This window comes from Puma concolor, chromosome A2 (assembly GCF_028749965.1).
Source record: "Puma concolor isolate L17-30 chromosome A2, mPumCon1.1.hap2, whole genome shotgun sequence".
In the NCBI taxonomy this organism is placed as follows: domain Eukaryota; kingdom Metazoa; phylum Chordata; class Mammalia; order Carnivora; family Felidae; genus Puma; species Puma concolor.
Window position 1 is genome coordinate 13,280,963 of NC_141668.1, and position 22,132 is coordinate 13,303,094.

General features: G+C 38.3%; 1 protein-coding gene across 3 annotated transcripts in view; it reads right to left on the reverse strand.

Moving 5' to 3' along the window:
- The window catches only part of MGAM2 (maltase-glucoamylase 2 (putative)), an 87,592-nt gene that overhangs the window by 60,457 nt on the left and 5,003 nt on the right, over positions 1-22,132 (reverse strand). For all 3 annotated transcript variants that reach the window (XM_025929362.2, XM_086688353.1, XM_086688352.1), the window contains exons 3-13: positions 14,572-14,692; positions 14,357-14,466; positions 13,640-13,794; positions 12,619-12,790; positions 10,061-10,160; positions 9,173-9,285; positions 7,559-7,684; positions 5,335-5,466; positions 5,147-5,245; positions 2,659-2,772; positions 1,226-1,310 (exon numbers count right to left, since the gene is read on the reverse strand). In XM_025929362.2, coding sequence (XP_025785147.2) covers positions 1,226-1,310; positions 2,659-2,772; positions 5,147-5,245; positions 5,335-5,466; positions 7,559-7,684; positions 9,173-9,285; positions 10,061-10,160; positions 12,619-12,790; positions 13,640-13,794; positions 14,357-14,466; positions 14,572-14,692 — 1,327 coding nt within the window. The remainder of the gene's footprint in view (positions 1-1,225; positions 1,311-2,658; positions 2,773-5,146; positions 5,246-5,334; positions 5,467-7,558; positions 7,685-9,172; positions 9,286-10,060; positions 10,161-12,618; positions 12,791-13,639; positions 13,795-14,356; positions 14,467-14,571; positions 14,693-22,132) is intronic.

Below are 22,132 nucleotides of genomic sequence, written 5' to 3' on the forward strand. Positions count from 1 at the left end.
GAAGACATCCGGATGGCCAACAGGCACATGAAAAGATGTTCAGCGTCGCTCCTTATCAGGGAAATACAAATCAAAACCACACTCAGGTATCACCTCACGCCAGTCAGAGTGGCCAAAATGAACAAATCAGGAGACTATAGATGCTGGAGAGGATGTGGAGAAACGGGAACCCTCTTGCACTGTTGGTGGGAATGCAAATTGGTGCAGCCGCTCTGGAAAGCAGTGTGGAGGTTCCTCAGAAAATTAAAAATAGACCTACCCTATGACCCAGCAATAGCACTGCTAGGAATTTATCCAAGGGACACAGGAGTACTGATGCATAGGGGCACCTGTACCCCAATGTTCATAGCAGCACTCTCAACAATAGCCAAATCATGGAAAGAGCCTAAATGTCCATCAACTGATGAATGGATAAAGAAATTGTGGTTTATATACACAATGGAATACTACGTGGCAATGAGAAAAAATGAAATATGGCCTTTTGTAGCAACGTGGATGGAACTGGAGAGTGTGATGCTAAGTGAAATAAGCCATACAGAGAAAGACAGATACCATATGGTTTCACTCTTATGTGGATCCTAAGAAACTTAACAGGAACCCATGGGGGAGGGGAAGGAAAAAAAAAAAAAAAAGAGGTTAGAGTGGGAGAGAGCCAAAGCATAAGAGACTGTTGAGAACTGAGAACAAACTAAGGGTTGATGGGGGGTGGGAGGGAGGAGAGGGTGGGTGATGGGTATTGAGGAGGGCACCTTTTGGGATGAGCACTGGGTGTTGTATGGAAACCAATTTGACAATAAATTTCATATATAAATAAAAAAAATAAAAATAAAAGCAACATAGTTCAACTCTGGAAAAAAAAAAAATTAAGAGCGACCTAATTGGGACCATTGATGTTTTCAATTATGGCTAATGAGCAGAAAAAAAATTAACAAAATTGCAGCTTTACTTCAATGGAAGGTAGTTTGGACTTGAGGTTTTCTGAAGAACCCCAAAGGGGCTGGGAGAACACAGAACCCCGTGGGGGAGGCATGTCTCCATCACACACTCGCCCTGGGGTTCGGTTCCTGCAGCGAGAAAAGGTGGCCAGAGACCAATGTGGTGGCAGGGCCTCCAGCAGAGGAGCGGCCCACCTGGCTGCAGGCTGCGTGCTCCAGGACAGTGGGACTGAGCTCTGCCACAACCCGTGCTGCTGAGGCTGCTTTCAACAAGCCTTGTGACAACTTACTGGGAGTGAAAGGAGGAACGTTCAAGTGGTTTGACTCACACCCACGATTGGACCCGTGGTGAAAGCTGGATACTTCATCCATTTCCTGCAAAGACACAAAAGCCACACAAGGGAGAGGGTTACCTACAGTTGGGTTGGTTGTCTGAGAATGTCACCTGAACTAGGAGCCCGTCTGGGGTCTCTTACCAACTGACTTAGGGGTCTTGAGTAATCTTCCTAAATTTTCTTGACCTCTGTTTCATCCTTTGGATTAGACTGTGCCTAAACTGCCCTCCAACTCTCAGTGGTATCAGGCACGTTTTACTTTTTATACCTTGAGTTCAATTTGTTAATTAGGAAATACCATCCCAAAGGCTGATTTTTACCCATAAATGTTATTGTTGCTGTTATTATTTCAGTGATGCGTTAAAAAACAAAAAAATAACGCTTGGGGCACCTGGGTGGCTCAGTCAGTTAAGTGTTCGACTTCAGATCAGGTAACAATCTCGGAGTTTGTGAGTTCGGGGCCCGCATCTGGCTCTGTGCTGACAGCTCAGAGCCTGGAGCCTGCTTTGGATTCTGTGTCTCCCTCTCTCTCTACCCTACCCCCTGTTCATGCTTTGTCTCTCTCTCTCTCTCAAAAATAAATAAACATTAAAAAAATTGTTTTTAAAAAAAGCCGAAGATAGAGGAATGTTTCTATTTTACAATTTCCCCTTTTATTCCACTCAGTGAGGGACATGAAGATATAATTGAGATCAAATCTATTTCTTCAAAATGGATTAAAAAATTAAAAAATAGGTGATGCCTAATCCTGTTAACAGAGATAACTTCCCAAGTTTCAAAGAAATATCTCCACCTGCTATCCCCACTTAAAAATAAAGTGGATTCATTAAATCATTCTCTAATTAACTTTAAATTTTAATGAAGCAGTGCAACAAATAATAGCAATTATAGCCTCTAATAAACCAGTATTTTTAGATTGAAAGTTAATGGAGGAAAAAGCTGAGACCACGAGAAAGCAAAAGACTTTCTCACAAAAGACATAATCAGTCGGTGGCAGATCCAGAATTAAAATCCAGGGTTTTGAGGGGTCTATTTCACTGCATAGAAGCTCAGCATTAAGTAAAAGGATTTTTTTTTTGACATTCACTTATTTATAGAAACAGAGACAGAGCACAAACTGGGGAGGGGCAGAGAGAGAGGGAAACACAGAATCTAAAATAGGCTCCAGGCTCTGAACTGTCAGCACAGAGCCTGATGTGGGACTCAAACCCACAAACCATGAGATCATGACCTGAGCCAAAGTCCCACGTGTAACCAACTAAGCCACCCAGGCGCCCCTAAGCACTAAGGCAAGAAGACTATTTTATTACAGATCAGGGTCAAAACTCATTCTCAAATCTTGGAACATCCATTTCCAAAAGAAGTTTGATCCGGGAATAACAACTTACAATCCACACTCCATCAAACTCGAGAGTTTTATGAAATTCACTGATCTGCTCTCTCCACCACTCAATACAAACTGGATTGCTAAAATCAGGAAAGACCGTCAATCCGGGATATCCCTAGAGAACAAAGAAGGCACCACAGTTGGTGTGGCTGGTGGGTGACTTACACACTGATGGCAGGCTATTGCTTCTTCCGTTAGGAGCCCCATGCATCTTATCATTTCAGAATCAAAATGTCCCCCAAAACTAAATAGTAAAATAGATGCAAGGAACCCAAAAGAAGTAAAAAGAGAAGGAACAATTGCTGATCACAGAACTGAGACGTTATCAGATGTCTTTTTTCTATGAAAACACAAAAGTAACATTTCATCATGTCAGACCAGATGGAAGAACTATTTAAAATTCTCACACGTCTAACTAGATAATATTTCAGGAGCGAATGATTGGATTCATTTAATGTGTTAATTAAAGAGCATTTAAACCCATGTGGAATAACAAAGTTTATAAAGAATATGTTGATTTTGGTATATAAACAATCGTTTTAAATGGCGAAATGAATTTAAAGAGGGCACTTGTGATGAGCATTGGGTGCTGTATGTAAGTGATGAATCACTGAATTCTGCTGAAACCAATATTGCATTCTATGTTAACAACTTTAAATTAAAAAAAAAAAACTTACTGAAAAATAAATAAATAAATAAAATGGTGAAATGAATTTTGTGCTTCTTATTCAGTTCCAACATCTCTTATCCTCTCTTCTCTTCCTATCTATTCCTATTAATGTAGCTTTCAACATTTTCCAGAAATAGCACAAAGATAGAACTTATAGCCAAATTATTGAAAATCCTGAACTGATAGGATACAAGATTTTGTGCTTACATTCTTATTAATTTTCTCAACGAATTTATAGGTTATGATTTAGGATGATGTTCAGGCAATATAATGAATATATATTCATATATGTAATGAAAACATATTATATATATGAATATATATCATATATATTATATATTAATATATAATGAATATATATCATATATGAATATATAATGAATAAATATTATATATGTATATATTTATATTATAAATATTATAAAAATATAAATATATAACGTAAAAAACACATACATAAAATTCTGAGACTTCTTAAACCTCAAGATGAGAGCTTAAAATTCTCAATTTAAATGGATTGAACTATTTGATAGGGCACCAAAGAGTGAATAGGTGATAGGGCACAAACAATAACCAGAGGTAATTTTGGACCTCAGGAAATAGGCAGTGTGGTAAAGAAGTCACCTACAGCAACACCCTATCTAGAGCAGACCCAGCAAGCTTCATTCTAACCAAATGCCTTTATAATAAACCTCCACCCACTAATTACATGCAACGTACTAATTGTATACCACTCAAATATGAGTCCTACTGAAATGACTCACAGGTCCGGATAACCTACTTTTTAGATGAAAAAAATCATGTTTATGTGACCATGGCCTCTGATTTTGTACTTACAGATGATTATTGGTCTACTTGATATTTTAGAAATTTTCTTCAAACAAAACCAAGCAAAGCATTGGTTTGGGGAAGGAAGGGAACTTCTCTACTATTTCCTGGAAGGTTCGACCCAATGAAAAAGAAAACACATAGAATTAAGTATTGTAAACAAAGTCGATAGGAATTCAGTGAGCAGTTATGTAAGGGGCATTGATAACCCCGAAAAGGAGTTTTGAAAAGTAAACTGCCCAGGAGCAACACAATTTGCAGTCACATAAACTTTCAGATTAAGTATGTTTGAGGAAACCTCACATAATCCAATTATCTAGGGCTGAGCCTGTAAGTAACTGGAATAAAAAGTTGCCTACATGATTTGATTTCAAGTACCCTGAAAAGAGGCTTCTAATCAGCCTACTCCAATGCCTAAAACTGCTACGTTGGAATGAAGGCTAGGCTCTACCTACAAGTCTCATGGAAAAGAAAAGGACGTTAGGTTGCACATTAGCCTATGAGCATATTGCTGCATTATTATAGCTGAATGTCTTGGGAAAGACAAGGAAATTGGAGTGCAGGAGGACTTTAAGAATAAATGAATTTTCTTCTAATAATACATTGCTTCTCAAATATCTAGGAATTCAGGGGCTAGCTTTTTAGAGACTAGATATTAGTTTTCTCACCACAAAAGAAGAAATGATAATTATGTGAAGTGGTAGAAATGGTATTTTCACAATGACAATCATACTGCAATATAGAAACGTATCAGATCAACATGTCGCACGCCTTAAATTTACACAATGTCATATGCGAAATATATTTCAATTTTTTTAAATCCCCCAGAATTTTAATTATTTTACTATGACATCTATTGGTCTAAAAATAATATTAAAGGAAGCCTCTAAAGCCATGAAAATAGTAATGATACTGCCTTCTACTCACTCTCATAACAGAAGTACCGACTTCCCCAGATGACTGTAAGTTAGTTATTTTCTTGCAAAATTACCTGTCCAATGGCAAATTCATTGTCCTGCCAGATCCATACTCTCTTCTTACTTCCAGTCTCATAGGGATGGTAGTTAGATTTATTTAATATTCCAGGATGCTAATAAATAAATATGATAACAATTATTTTTGTAAATTTCTTTTACACTTTGAAAGGAAAAATGAGGCTACAGATTTGTTTGAACATACCATAATGATCACATATTTCATTCCTTGGCCATGCAAGTCTTTGGCAAAATCTTCGAGACGAGGGAAAGCCTCTTTATCAATCGTGAAATCCTTTCCCCCTTCCATGTAGTCTATGTCAGAGTACTGGACATCCTGAAAAGATCCAACCCGCCGGTTAGAAAATATCACTGTGCTCACGGAAGGTATCATAGCTCGGGTACTTGCTCACTAAAACTGAAGCTGTGTTTCTCAGTGATCCTCAAACTCCCAGGACTTGGCTACCTCCTAGAAGTAGATAAGCCCCTTCTGAAAGATTCAGGTGCTCTTACGTTGTAGTTTTGTCTGTCTCTCTCGCTCTCTCCTCACAGGTGCATGTTATAAGGGAGGAACTTGGGAGGGAACTTGATGGTAGGGACTGCGTCTTGTTCATCTCTGTAACTCAAGAGCTTGGATGTTTGACGTAAAACAGGTGTGCTTTAAATGTCTGTTTGGGTAAGTATATTCATAATGTTATAACACTGTGCAAACGTGGAGCCTAAACATTAAGCTAGAATATATCAGAAGAGGAGAAAACAGTCATCTTGTTCTATAAAACTGCTAGAGTAATAACTCACAAAGATCAATGACAGAGGGCAGAGCTTTAATTGACCAAACTCTCAGACACACATTATTTTAGGGTTTGCCTATCAATCTGAGATGGGCAGGTGTTATTCTCAGGGAGGAGAATGAAATGCAAAGGGGTTGAGTGACATTTCCCCAGGTCGTATTCATGGGTGGGTGGGGTCCACTGGGGCTTTTGTGATAGGTGATAGGAGTCAAAGGTGACCCCAGCTGTTCTTTTTTTCCAATCTGCCACAACTTCAAAGACATCCGAAGGTCTTTTAAGTAAGTGTTTCTCATGTGTATTAGAAGGTTCTGGCTTGCAGGCCTGAAGGAAATGTGGCTTGTGGCCTATTGCCAATGTGGCACATCTGTTCTAACACAGGGCAGTCAGCTAGTACCCAGGTGTCCTCGGGAACCACGTGGTGGGGAAGATCCAATCCATGGAAGAGAAGCTCATTTGTTTCTGAATCAGCAACACCTCAGAAAAGCCTTTCCCATCAGAGGTACGGGGACAGATTGAAACCAACACCCCTTGTAGTCAAAAGCACTTTTTTTGAATCCTGGTCCTGCCATTTAGCTAGCTGGAGTGGCCTTGGAAAACTTATGAACTGTGCAGTGAGTCTCCATTACCTTATGTACCAAATACCAATTAATGAGGGTTAACCATGATTGTGAAAGCACCTTATAAAATCATAATGACGTGTTGAGACCTGGCCTGATTCCTCCTGGAATTGAATGCTTGCAGACAGCATATTTGGGAGCATTAAAATGAAACATATAATCAGTTACTCCAAAACAACACAGTGGTCATGTTTTCTCACAGGAAAAATTCATCTCTCTGCCTGCTCCCCTTTCTGCCCTGAGAGGGGATTGAAAAGTCCTGAGATCAGGCCAAAGTCAAATATATCCTAGCCAAATTGGATCCTAGTCAAACATATGCTTGCAGCACAGTTCCAAAGATCTAGCCCAACATAAATTGTTTTGATAACCTCACTAATAACGTTATGTATCTCCTGGATGAATTTGTCAAATAGTATACACTTAATAATTATCTATTTACTGGTGGACATTGAACATCATAAACAGAGCTTTGGAGCAACAGAGCTTTTGATATCAGAGTCTGCTAGATCTTAAAGGAGTGTGCAAGGTCACTATGAGATACTTATTCTAAGTCATTTTTATAGCCATCAGCTCTTATTAGCCATATCACCCCAGATGTTGCTTTCTTTTATAAAATAACAGCTAACTTTGTCAACAGTTCATCCTCTGTGCTGCCTGTCTTCCATAAAGTGTAAGGCAATCCTCACTATCAGTCCACCGAAGTCAGCCTTACATTCTCATTTTATAAAGGGGGAAACCAGGACTCAGAGATGTTAATTAACTAGCCCAACACTGACAGAACTAGGAAGAAGTAAAGTAAAATCCAAAACCATACCCATCTGACTCCATAAACCAAGCTCTTTTGATGATGATATAGGTAATTTAGCATGCAAATTTCTGACAGTAGATGTCCCTATCTATGTATCTATCTATCCAACTTTCCATCTATCTCTTTGTATATGTTCCTAATAAATTGAATTAGATGCAAACACTAAAAGATAGGAAATGCTGTCTTACACTGATAAGAGAAGTTCCAACTTACATATGGGATCCCAGCTCCACGATTTCGGTCCACAACCTTCCTCAATCCGTTGATTCCGCCATAGTTCCTGCGACTAAGCTGGAACCCAAGACTCCAGTAGGGAGGCAAGAATGGTCGTCCAATGAGCTGAAAAAATAGATACAGGCCCGGCTAAGCATTTAAAAAATTACTGTTTTGAGGACCATGTCTGACACAGAAAACACTGTTTCCATTTCACCTTCTATAAAGCCCCCAGATCTAAAAATGTCAGAGTCAAGAGAAATCTCCTAGGGTAATTTGCAAAATTCTACAACTCACATCTTTCTTTCCTAAGTACCTAAACATATTCTCAGCAACTGCAACATCACAAAATAATGGGATTAGCAAAAATGATTGAATAATGGTGTCATACTGGAAGGAAAAAAATAATAATCATTCACTCAGTAAATGTTTTCTGAGTGTTTATGATGTGCTGAGCATTGATGTAGGCACTTGGGATATAGCAGCAGAAAGCAAACATAGTTCCTGCTCTCACAGAGATTAAAGGAAATACATAAATGCCTAATATAATTTCAGATAGTGGTATGTGCTAAGGAAAAAGGAATCAGGATTGATAGGATTATGAGTGATTACGTGAAAAAACACTGGACTATGTTTAAAATCCAGGTTTACAGGGGTGCTTGGGTGGCTCAGTTGGTTACGCATCTGACTCTTGACTTTGGCTCAGGTCATGATCTCCTGGTCTATGAGTTTGAGCTCCCTATCAGGCTCTGAGCTGACATTGTAGAGTTGGCTTGGGACTCTCTCTCTCTTTCTCTCTCTCTCTCTCTCTCTCTCTGCGCCCCCCACTGCTTGCTCTCTGTCTCTCTAAATAAATAAACTAGAAAAAAAAAGTCCAGGTATTCAAGTTGCTCAAGCCAACACTCCGAGAAAATCTCAGCCACAGCCCTATTTCACGTTGTTCCCTAGAAGCCGCTGCCCTCCCATGTGACAGTGCCTCTGAATTCCCACACAGTTTCTTTGCACCTCATTAATGGCACTTACTGTAAGGTGTCTCCTACTATAATTATTTCAGACAGTGTCAGACTTCCCCTATTTGATTACAAATTAGCTGGTATCTGGGACCATATTTCACATGACTTTGTGTCATATTGAGCAAGTCACTTCATCTTTCTATACCTAGGTTTTTCATCTGTATAACAGGAAGTTCAGGCTAAATGGTATCTGAAGTTCTTTCCTGTTGTAAAAATTGAATAAAAACTAAATAGCACAGTTCCTTTGACATAGTTTCTTTTCACTAAATTTTTCCTTATTGAATGAATGAATAAATTCTGCTGATTTGTGGCTGTTGATGTTTGGAATGACGGATCACATATGGATGGACTACGATATCCTTGGAAACAGGATGGTATCTGACTTATTTTTGCATTTAGTAAGCCTTGCTCAATGCCTCTTTAGCACTCAGCAGGCACCCAACAAATGTGCATCAAAATAAACACACGACCAATGAAAGACTCACAGTCCCAGCATTCATAATGCATAGCTTACATAAATTTAATTTTTCTCTTCTTAATTTATAATGAGTGTATGAGATAAGAGCAATAAATTACAACTCTCTACAAGCAGAGCCCATACCTCCAGATATTCCTGAACCACTTGTTCTGGAGTATTTCCCAGGAATACATAAAAGTCAAGGATGCCCCCAATCGTGCGGTAAGTGATTGCAGGAGCAGGCTGAAGGATGACCTCTGAAAAGATTAAAATGAGAGTTAACAGAACTTCATGGTTGCAAATATACTTTTCTCTACAATGTGAATACCTGAGCTATTCAAAACAATTGCAGTCTCATTTTGAAAGAGATGAAAATCACATGTTTCTTTTTTTAGGTGATTGCTGAAGTTTATCATACTATTAAGTGAGTAAAACACTAATGAAGAACTGATTTTTTTTAAGAGAAAGAAGAACCAATTCTATTTTAATCTGGCTGTGGAACAATACAAATATTTGGAATTTGCGAGTGATGTAACTTATTTAAAAACCTTATTAGATGAGTTTAATTACAACTTACAGATAAAAATAAAAATAAGTCCTTATTAAGGGTTCTGTTAGTCCAGAAGCTAGAGGGGGAAGATTCTGGAGTGGGGTAGGGATGAGCTACCCCTAGCTCTGCTGCAGAGAAACAGCCTGCAGAACACAGCCTTGCTGCCTATAGATAGACAGCCTGGTTTACGTGTTGAAATCCACAGGTATCTTTGGGACCTACCTGTCAATGGATCTTATTATCCACAGAATCTTATGGATAACCTTGCATCAAAAGAGAACCCTGAAGCAGTTTTCAATGTAAATAGCTTTTAGCATGAACTACATTTGTAACAGGTTATCCTACTTTGGGGTTCCTGTTTCTATAGAGGCATTGTAGGTTAAATATACCTTTGGTTAAACAGTGATCTGACCATGAAAGTCATTCTTATAAAAGCCACATCGCAAAACATATCCCTGCCAAGATAAAAAGATGCCTCATACCCATGGCATTACTGTTCAACAGAAAAACCCCAAAAGAGGAGCCGCTGGTGTCTTCGAGGCACAGGAAGAATGTATGAGCTCCATACAGATTAATCATGCCCTGTCAAGAAAAATGATAGGAAATAATAGTAGTGTATGTTAAAAATGTTTTTATTTATCCTAAAACAAACAAAATCAAAATCTGTGTACAATCTGTACTTGGTCAATACTTGATGTAGTTTAGTATTGTATCAAAAGGGTATTGATGGGGCACCTGCATGGCTCAGTTGGTTGAGCATCTGACTCTTGATTTTGGCTCAGGTTACGATCCCAGGGTCGTGGGATTAAGCCCATATCGGGCTCTGCACTGAACATGAGCCTATTTGAGATTCTCTCTCTCTCTCTTCCTCTCCCTGTTTCCCTCTCCCCCACTTGTGTTTTCTCTCTCTCTCTCTCTCTCTCTCTCAAAAAAAAAAGGTATTTTTTTTTCAACGTTTATTTATTTTTGGGACAGAGAGAGACAGAGCATGAACGGGGGAGGGGCAGAGAGAGAGGGAGACACAGAATCGGAAACAGGCTCCAGGCTCTGAGCCATCAGCCCAGAGCCCGACGCGGGGCTCGAACTCACGGACCGCGAGATCGTGACCTGGCTGAAGTCGGCCGCTTAACCGACTGCGCCACCCAGGCGCCCCAAAAAAAAAGGTATTGAAATGGTAACATCAATTGAAAAATGGATAAATAAAATGTGGTATATCCATACAATGGAATACTATTAGTAATAATAAGAAATGAAAAACTGATCCATGCTACAACATGAATAAACCTCATAAGTGTTGTGCTAAGTGAAAAACCATATATTGCATAATTCCATTTATATGAAGCATCCAGAGAGGTCAAATCTATACAGACAGAAAGTAGATTAGTGATTGCCCAGGGCTGACATGGGCACTGAGGTGGGAAAGGGGATTAGGTCTAAAAAAGGTATAAGGGATCCTAGTGGTATGAGGAAAACATATTCCAAAACTGGATTATGATGATAGCTGCACAACTCGATAATGTGCTTAAAAAAATTACTGAGTTGTACATTTAAAACAGGTGAATTATAAAGTAAATAAATAGTATCTCAGTCAAGTTATTTTTTTTTAATTTGGAAAATATTGTGCTTCGGATTCTGTGTCTCCCTCTCTCTCTCTGCACCCCCTCCCTGCTCACATTCTGTCTCTCTGTCTCAAAAATAAATAATAAACATTAAATTTTTTTTAATTTGGAAAATATTGGCAAAGACACACAACAACATGTTAGCAGAAGATGATGTTAGTATGAGAAAGTTTTAATTTCTTCTTTATGCCAGCTGTGTTTTCTATTTTCTCTATAATTACTATATAACACTTAGGTAGTAAATAGGTTTAAAAGAAAAAGAAAAAGATACTGAACCCATCACAGGGCTGTGATGAACACTGATCTAAAAAAAGATAGTGTGTATAACAGTAAAAATGTGAGAGGGAGAGGGAGAGAGAGAGAGAGAAAGAGAGAGAGAAGGAAAAAAAAGGAAGGAAGAGAGGGAGGAAGGAAGGTACACAAAGACTTTAATCTGTGATTACATAACTCAAGAATTTTTTAGCTGTAGAAGGCCAAGCTTAGTATGATGCTTAGCATTCCTTATTTGTCAGGGTCCTTGAGCAAGCATTTTAGTGAATGTGCTGGCCATTGCTTTTTTCTCTCTGTTTCATTCAGTAAGTAAGCTCCCTTCCTTGCATCAGATAGTGGTAGGTGGGCCAGTTAATGGGCTACTTAACCTGCACGTCTTGCACAGATTTGGGAAACATTACAAGCACAATGGAGGCCTCAGGACATGCTCTACAAAGCAATGCTGCTCAAAGCTTGTTCACTAACTGGTACCTCCCCACACGCTTTACTGTAAGTCAGCAACAAGGAAAGTACAAAAATCAAGAGAAAGAGTTCAGGAACTCGTACAGCAATTTAAACGAGTGATTTTATATCTGTTCAATTTAAACATATATTTTTTATGTCTTTGAGTAATCCTATTTCATTTTCCTAGGATTAAAGAGAGAGAGAGAAAGAAAGGAACTGATCCTTCACTACAGATAAGTTGAGAGACACTGCCCCGGAACAGCTTTAATATGCATGTGGGTCCCAGTGGGCCTTGTAAAAATGCAGATTATGGTTCAGTAGGTCTGAATAATTTTAAAGCTGCTAAAAGAAGTATTTTTTAGTCCACAAAGTTCTACGGAGGATAGCTCCTGCCGAAGCTCTCCCCTAGATACAACTCAATTATGAAAGACGGAGTTATTTTGCAGAAGGATTTTCTAATATATATTAGGCTATCGTACAGTCATTAATTATATCTTCCCTTAAAAGGGAGATTTTCAAAAATGGATTTATTACTAATCATGAGTTTATAAGCCTCAAGAACAAGTATTCTCCCACACAAACAGATCTAACTTGGGCAAAATAATATATGGATGTAACTCTGTGGGTTGCTTGACTCTAGGTCACATTCTGGAAAGGAGAGAAAGATTCCTTCCTGTGAGCAACAGGCAGGAGGAAGGGGAGCTCACCTTGGTGGGGGTGGCATCCCGAGTGAAGATGGGCCAGGTCTTCCAGGTCAGGTTGTGGAGGTACTGCTGATGCACGTGTTCTCCCAGCCCATACACGGAGGTGCTGGGCAGTCGGAAAGACAGCTGCAGGTACTGATGGGCGAACTGCAGGGGCCCGATGCTCGTGTCCAACCTGGGCCATGGGGTAAGGATGAGAGTCACCAACCAGCTACCTCTGCCGGGAAACTGTCTGCTACTCTCCCTATCGACTTCGAGAACAGTTGTTTTGTGCATGTTGTCATTCACTTTCATACACCTTTGAAGGTCCTTCTAGGGGGTCTCTGATTCTTTATTTCTAGAGGAGCGTAGCACCGGAGACGTGACACCAGAAGCTCAAGTTGATGACTGGAGGAAGAGAGCAGATACAACCTTATGCTTGCGTCTGCTTCTTGCCAGGCACTACTCTGGATGCCTCCAGAATGTATCTCGGTACACAGAGCAACAGTGGACATTATGATTCCCTTTCTACGGACGTGGAACTGAGGCTGACGTGAGATACTTTGTCTAACCTCACAAAGCTGACTGGTGGCTTGTTGATGCCAGAACTTGAATACAAATTTTACTGACACGAATCCTTGTATTTTCTCCAGTACAGTTTATGATTTATGCTCAGGTCACTGTTAGGCTCTTCATGGCAAGTTTCTCAGGACATAGAAATTTAGAATGCTAGACAGTGAAGTTGAGTTGCAAAGTGAATGGTAATCCAAAACAATGACATTTCCTACTTCAGAATATATATTAACTGCAAGTGTTTTTATCTAACTTAGCACACCAGCACATTTATTTTTTAGTATGCTATGTTCTGCAGTCATGACAGATGAACAGTGTTAATGATCTACAGTAAAAGCTTTGACATTTTGTTGAGATCCAAATATTTTCCCAAATCATACTTATCTCATTACCCACCCCTAGTAAGTCACAGTGAATGATACTGAGACTATATATTCATTCAAAGATACACAAAGAGTGTTGAAAAGCTCACAAGATTCTTTTGTTGCTGGTCCGTATGATCTTGAAGCTGAAGGGCTCATTAATGACCTCTACATGATAGTTCAAATTAGAGGTCTTAGGAGTCCTATCAAGCAAGTCAATATTTTCAAGGGTGACTTCATAGCGTTTGCTATCCATATCAGTGATCTGTCAGAATAAAAAGAGAAAAAACAACTCCAGATACGACCACTTCTGGGGCACCTGGGTGGCTCAATCGGTTGAGTGACTGACTGTTGATTTCTGCTCATGTCACTATCTCTCGGTTCATGAGTTCAAGCCTCATGTCGGGCTCCGCACTGTCAGCACTGCTGGGATTCTCCCTCTCTCTTCTCTCTCTTTGTCCCCCCTCCCACCCATTCTCCCCCCTCCCCCAAATAAATAAATAAATAAATAAATAAATAAATAAATAAGCTATAAAAAGAGATAATTTCCTTGTAGAGCTATGAAGGACTTTCACTCTCAGTGAGAATAGCTTCTAATTCTTAACCCTGTGTTTCCTGATTTATGAGAAAAAAAAGATCACCCAATCATATGTCCCCCACAAAATACAAAAGAGCCTACCCATCCCATTGGGAGATTCCTGCAGAGGGAAACAGAGGCACATTCTGCCTCCATACCTCTATGCAGTGTCTAAAGGACAATGAGCTGAAACCAGAGTAAGGGCGTGGCATTCTTCAGAGATGTATTCAAAGGTAACCACAGAACCAACCTTAAAATGAAAACGATTGGATGTCTGATAGTCAGCCGCGAAGAGGGCGTCAGGGACATCATATCCAAACAGAGATGGGGTAGGTAGCCTTTTCAACTTGGCAGTAAACCCTGGGGGGGTGGGGGCGAGGAGGCAGCTTTTAGCCTTTATTTTGCAGTTAGCTTATCTGAGTCATCAAGAGTTGTTCTCTGGGACCTCATTAGGGCAGTACTCACCTGTTGTATCATTCTGTCTCTTGCCAACTTTATAGCCCCAGTTCCTAGGGAAGAAGCACCTCGGGGCACCTGTATGTGTCACAGGCTTCCAGCAGCATTTATATACCCATCTGCAGACATTCTGTAACAATGGCACTGTGTTAGCATTGTATGAAATAAAGCAAAGAAAGTACTGTCTAAGAGTAATAATCAATTTTATTCCGAGAAGAATTTAACAATTTAAGACAAGAATTTACATTCAGTCATATGTTCATTCTTCTTTTATTCACACATTTACCCAGCCATCCAATATGGATTTATTACCTACCAGACAAGGAGATGATAATACATATAAATAAGACATAGTTCTTGCCTTCAGCAAACTGACATCATAGTCTAGTAGTAATGTAGACAATTCCAGTACGAGAGGAGTACTCGACAGAATGTGCCCAGGGGCTGAGGGAACATACACATCAGCCATTGAACACAGCCTAGAAGGCTGCAAGTGGGATGGGGAGGGCTTCCAGGTAGGTGAAAGATGAGTCCAGTCCTAATGCACCAAGAGGGGTTAGATAAGTGAACAGTGGAGCAGTATTCCAAGCAGAGAAAGCAGCAATGTATGACAGATTCATAAAAACCACAAGTTCATTGTACCAAGAACACTAACTAAGAGAAACAAGGCTGGAGGCACACAATACTCATACCACAAGTGAGCTGCATGTCAGACCAACCAGCTTAGACTTTCTCATGAGGAAGAGTCATGGAAATGACTAACAATATGGCATAAAGAAATGCATTTCTAAGATGTAAGAAAAGGAAAGCAAAGGAAAATAGAGATTAAGATAGAACTAGGACAGAGGGTGATGAAAATACTCACAATGTCCACAAGGTAAAAAATAAACCACGTATGGCTTCTCAGAGTGGTTTGATTATGGATTTTTGAAATGATTATCCTTTGGCGAGATGTTTTTTCTATAGGTCCCACAACTTTAAGATTAACTTCCATAAAAATGGTTTTGTTATAATAAAGAAATAAAATAGATGGTAAATTGTTGAAATAAACATAGGCATCCACCTCTTGACCCAACTAAATTTACATGAAGTGACAGAAGTATCATTAAGAAAAGAATGCAGGGGCACCTGGGTGGCTCAGCTGGTTAAGTATCTGTCTTCAGCTCAGGTGATCTCAGCCTTCGTGAGTTTGAGCCCGCGTCAGGCTCTGTGCTGACAGCTCACAACCTGGAGCCCGCTTCAGATTCAGTGTCTCCCTCTCTCTGCCCCTCTCCCGCTCATGTTCTGTCTCTCTTTCTCTCCCAAAAATAAATAAACATTTAAAAAAAAAAGAAAGAAAAGAATGCAAAACCACTACAAAACAGTCAGCTATAATGAAATATGGCTGACCAGAGACACAGGAAGTAGATTTTATCAACTCTAGGGAAAAACGTATTCATAGCTTAAAACACAAGAGGAGAAAAAAACTGGCTAATCTAAGCCAAGTCAATGTGGAGAAGTAGAAGAGAACTGGGGCATAGTTTTGGATGATTAATTGGGAAGCTCCAGTATGAACACTTAACTGTCCAATCTGACATTCCTTACAGCTATTGGTAAGCTCTGGCTAATTGGTGGGCATCGTGAAGTATTTGTTCATAGGTTAAGGGAGTTAGGAAAGATGCTAGGAGCTGGAAGCCATGGCAATACACCAGTTAATAAGCCAGCCCCCCTTATCGTGAGACAAGTACCCACATTCTCTCTGGCAGTCCTTTCCTTCCCTCCCAAATACTCAGTGCGAGCCAAGGTAAATAGGGCAGGTGGTCATAGATAATTAAATACAAAATGACAGTCGAGAACCAACAAACATGAGAGAAACCAACACCAGGGTAGGTACCAAACTTAGAGAGCAATTTATAAAAGAATATATATATATATATATATATATATATATATATATATAGTATAATTTGTGTTAAAACAAAACAAAGATATTAATATATGAGCATAATATATAAAAATATATTCATAAAGTACTGCTTATGTATTGATAATCAATTTTATATGCATATAATCATAAATATATGCAAAAGCATAGAAAGATCAAGAGAAGGATACACACCACGTTATTGACTTGATTCTGGGAAGTGTCTCTGGAGGTAGAGAGAACATTATGAATAAGGAATGAATTTCCCTCTTTACTCTGTACGTAACTATAATGTCTCCATCTTTCTTATTAAAGAAATGTATCCAGTATAAATTTTGTGATAAAGAAAAACAAAATAATGTCACAACACTACTTGTTTGGAAAGGTATCTCAGATGCTAACGTCTGATGTAATTGCTATGAAAAACCATGCCATGAATACAGCTTAAATCAATGTTTCATGTCTATTATAAACAAAGCAATCACATCATAACCATAAAATATTCTTAAATGTGCCTACTAATTCTCCATATATACAGTCGATATTCCTGCCCCATCCTCTCCAGATAACAACATCAACATAAGCTGGAGGGGGATCAGGGGAGAGTTTGTGAGTTCTGGATAACCTCCAGATAACTGATACTCCTAAGTCCGAGGCAGACATTCAGTGCCTCTGCTACCTCTGAAACTGAGGTTGGTAAAGTCCAAAAGGTCAGTTTCACTGCCATAAACTGTTCCAGAATCTATAGACCTGTATAAAAAGCAATAAGATAAGAAATCCAATACCTTCAGGTAAATACAGTATTTTTGAATGCCGTCTGCCATAACATCTCTACTTCAATTTTAAGCCATTCCCAGTATTGCAGGTACCAAAGGTAAACTCTTTGACATAGATACATCTCCTTCTTTTCCATTTCCACTGCCACCACGAACAGTAATACAGACCTTCATAAACTCTTCCCTGGTCTACAGTGGTTGACTCATGACAAGCCTCCCTTTCTCTTTTCTTCTCCTAACACCAAACTTTCCCAAAGAGTATTCACCAGTTATCTTCCAAATAGACTTTTATGCTATTTTCCACTCAAATTATTGACTAATAACACTTGAGAATCAACTTGGAAATTATGTAATCCAACTTCCATTTAATATAAGGATTCTTTCAGCAGTGCCTCTGAAAGATGCTTAAGTTCCGTGAATGATGTGTTGCTAACTTCTTCCAAAATCAGAAATTTCACCTTCATGGTTAATATTTTATCACAAAGTTATTTCTTATGTTTAGTTAAAATCACTCCCCAGAAAGTTCCATTCTCTGAAACTTGTTGTAGTTGCATATTGCCTTGTAGATAAAATATCTCAAACTATATTGAAAAGTAAGAAGGAAAAAGGATCCTTAGTGTTACTAGACAAGGAGAATGAGAAATGCATTTTGGGGAAAAAGTGTTAATGGTTATTAGTTGCAGGTATCATTATTATCTAAGAAAAATTAAAAAGTGTTTATAAACACACTAGGATAATAAATAAATTTAAGAAGATTTCTGGTTACAAGATTAGTATTCAAAAAATCAATTTTAAGTCAATGTGCCAACAACAGCTAAATGGAAAATTAAAGTTTAAAATATTTAAATAATATCAAACATCATATAGTTAGAAAATACTTGGAAAAAATTTTTGGACGTCTACACCAAAAACTTCAAAATTAAAAATCTCAATAAATGAAAAAATATATCATGATCATAGATTAGAATATTCACTCTTATAAAGTATGACAATTCTTCCAAAATTAATCTGTACATTTTTGTGAACAGAATAAAATTTCTGGCAGATTTTGTAAGAAAACCAGTGGACTGAACTGATTCTAAAATGTATTTAGAAATCTAAAGGGTGAAGAATAAGCTAGGCAATCTTGAAGAAAAATAAAGGCAATTTGGAAGACCGATACAATCACATATCAAGACCTATTATAAAGCTATACTAATAAAGGGAGTGTGGTATTGGCAAAAGAACAAACTAACAATGGAACAAAACAGATATTCCAGAAATAGATCCTCACTTGTAAAGACACATAATTTACAGTGTGGGGGCCACTACAATGCAGAGGGGTAAAGATGGTTATTTCAATAAGTGGTGATGGATCTATTGAAGATTCAAGAAAAAAAATGTTCTGGACTCCTACCTGATAGCATACACAAGAACCAATTCTAGATTGATTAAAAATCCAAATTTGATAAATGAAACAATGCTTTTAGAGGAATACATAGGAATATATTTTCCTAACCTTGAGGTAGGCAATAATTTTTAAATAGAATACAAAATGCATATGAAAACTTGGTAACGTGGATTTTATTAAAGCTAAGAACTACTTTTCATCAAAAGTCACCATTCGGTTAAAAGTCAAACAACAGAGTAAGAAAAGATACTTACAATGTATATATCTGATAAAAGATTTACACTCAGAATATATAAATGATTACAAAGCAACAAGAAAAATATGAACAGTCCAACAGAAAAAACTGGTTAAAAAAGTTGAAAAGACACATCACAAATATGATTGTCCATGTAGCCAGTAAGTATATGAAAAGGTGTATAACTTCATTAGTCATGAGGGAGATACAAAGCAGAGGGAACAGAGTCAACAGTATTGTAATAACATGGTATAGTCACAGATGGTGACTATACTCATCATTGTGTAATGTGTAGAAATGTGGAATCACATACATATCATAGTGCCAACTATATTTCAATATTAAAATTTTTAAGTTAAAATTACATTAAGAAAAACAAAGAAAAAGGAGAGAACACCAAGAGTACGTTAGGATACAGAGGAACTGCTATTACCTACTGCTAGAGGGACTGTAAATTGGTACAAATTCTTCGAAAAACTATTTTGCAATATCACTGAAAGATAAACATGTACATATTTGATGAACTAGGATACAAATATATACTTAATAACTCAAGAAGAAGAACTACAGAAACAATCTAGAAATAGGAAATTTCAGTTGGCCAATTATTTAATTAATATATTCTGATATAATAAAACATAAACACGTAAATATAAAATAAAATAAATGTAATAAGTGTAAAATAATCTTAGTAATAAAAGAAGCACCAGGTAGAAAATTTAATGGATTGCATATATAATAGAAACTAAGCATATGAAAGTTTTAGGGGAAAATCCTCATAATGCATATGTAATAAAATGCATATATTTTTAAAAACATTTATTTATTTTGAGAGAGAGAGAGAGAGAGAGAATGAGTGGGAGAGGGGCAGAGAGAGAGAGGGAGAGAGAGAATCCCAAGCAGACTCTTTACTGACAGCACAGCCTCCATGCAGGGTTCCATCTCACAAACCGTGAGATCATGACCTGAACCAAAATCAAGAGTCAGATGCTCAACCTACTGAGCTACCTAGGTATCCCTGTAACAAAATGCATATTAAGGGAAACATAAAACCCAGCTAAGAAATATACATATATAAAAAAGAGTTGAAATGGAGAGATGTCCTATGTTTTCAGAATGGGAAGATTCAAAATTATTGAAATATCAGTATTGCCTAAATACATTTTAAAAAAGGGATAGGCGTCACTGGGTGGCTCAGTCAGTTGAGTGTCCGACTTAGGGTCAGGTCATGATCTTGCAGTTGGTGAGCTGGAGCCCTGCATCAGGCTCTGTGCTGACAGCTCAGAGCCTGGAGCCTGCTTTGGATTCTGTGTCTCCCTCTCTGTCTCTGCCCCTTCCCCACTTGCACTATGTCTCATTCTCTCTCAAAAATAAATAAACATTAAAAAAATGCCTAAATATAACTCAAAACTCAATGCAGTCCTAATTAATATCCCAATAGGATATTACGGGATATAGAATGTAGAATATGAGGGAAAGGAATAAAATCTACATATATACAACCTTTATGATAAAGTCATAAGTCACAACCAAGCAGTGTTCAAATAGCTGATATTCTTGTGTTAGCTACTCATAAACATAAAAAAAATCTATGTTTTTAGCACCTGTTCATTTGGGTGATTTGTTGCCAATACATGATTTTAGAGGGCTTTTGTTATAACAAGTCACTTGAGTTCTACAAGTGAATCAATCATCCATATGTGCTTGATGGCCTCTATTCGCAAGGAACACATAGTCTAGCCCACAAACATTTACTCTTCCCATGGCTATCCTTGGAGTCACACTTATGACACATTTAGCAACACTGGGAACTCCCCCTCTATTCTGGATTTTAGACCCCATGAACCAACACTCTCTTAGTTCCTCCTCCTCTTCACTTTACCCTATCCTCCTTTCCCCACTTCCACAGTATTGCTGTTTATCCAAATAAGGCAAGAAAGAAATAAGTCCAAATAAATCATAGGCCCACAATCCACTTTACCACCATCCTCTTCCCACTTGACATACTTATTTCCTTTAAATAAAACCAATGAGAACAAGATAGTCTCTTCAACAAGTGGTGTTGGAAAACTGGATGGTGACATGCAGAAGAATAAAACTGGACCACTTTCTTACACCACACACAAAAATAAATTCAAAATGGATAAAAGACCTAAATGTGAGACAGGAAACTATCAAAATCCTAGAGGAGAACAGAGGCAGCAACTTCTTGGACCTTGGCCGTAGCAACTTCTTACTAGACACGTCACCGAAGGCAAAGAAAACAAAAAGCAAACATGAACTATTGGGACATGATCAAAATAAAAAGCTTCTGCATAATGAAGGAAACAATCAGCAAAATTAAAAGGTGTCCTACGGAATGGGAGAAGACATTTGCAAATGACATATTGGATAAAGGGTTATTATCCAAAATGTATCAAGAACGTATCAAACTAAACACCCAAAAAACAAATAATCCAGTGAAGAAATGGGCAAAAGACATGAATAGACACTTTTCAAAGAAGACATCCAGATGGCTAGTAGACACATGAAAAGATGCTGTCCATCACTCATCAACAGGGAAACACAAACCAAAACCACAATGAGATACCACCTCACACCTGTCAGAATGGCTAAAATTAACAACACAAACAGCAGGTGTTGGCAACAATGCAGAGACAGGGTAACCCTCTTGCACTGTTGGTGGAAATGCAAACTGGTACAGCCAGTCTGGAGAACAGTATGGCTGTACCTCAAAAGGTTAAAAATAGAACTACCCTCCAATCCAACAATTGCACTACTAGGTATTTACCCAAAGGATACAAAAATACAGATTTGAAGGAATAGATGCACCTCGATGTTTATAGCATCATTATCAACAAGAGCCAAGCTAAGGAGAGAGCCCAAATGTCCACAGACTGATGAATGGATAAAGAAGATGTGGTGGATATACACAATGGAATATTACTCAACCATCAAAAAGAATGAAAACTTGCCATTTGCAATGTGGATGGAGCTAGGGAGTATTATGCTAAGTGAAATAAGTCAGTCAGAGAAAGACAAACACCACATGATTTCACTCATATGGAATGTAAGAAACAAAACAAATGAACGTATGGGGGGAGAGAGAGTGGGAAAAAAACCATGAGAGACCCTTAAAGAGAGAGAACAAACTGAGGGTTGATGGAGAGAGGTGGGTGGGTGATTGGCTAGATGAGTGATGGGTATTAAGGAGGACACTTGTTATGATGAGCGCTGGGTGTTGTATGTAAGTGATGAATCACTGA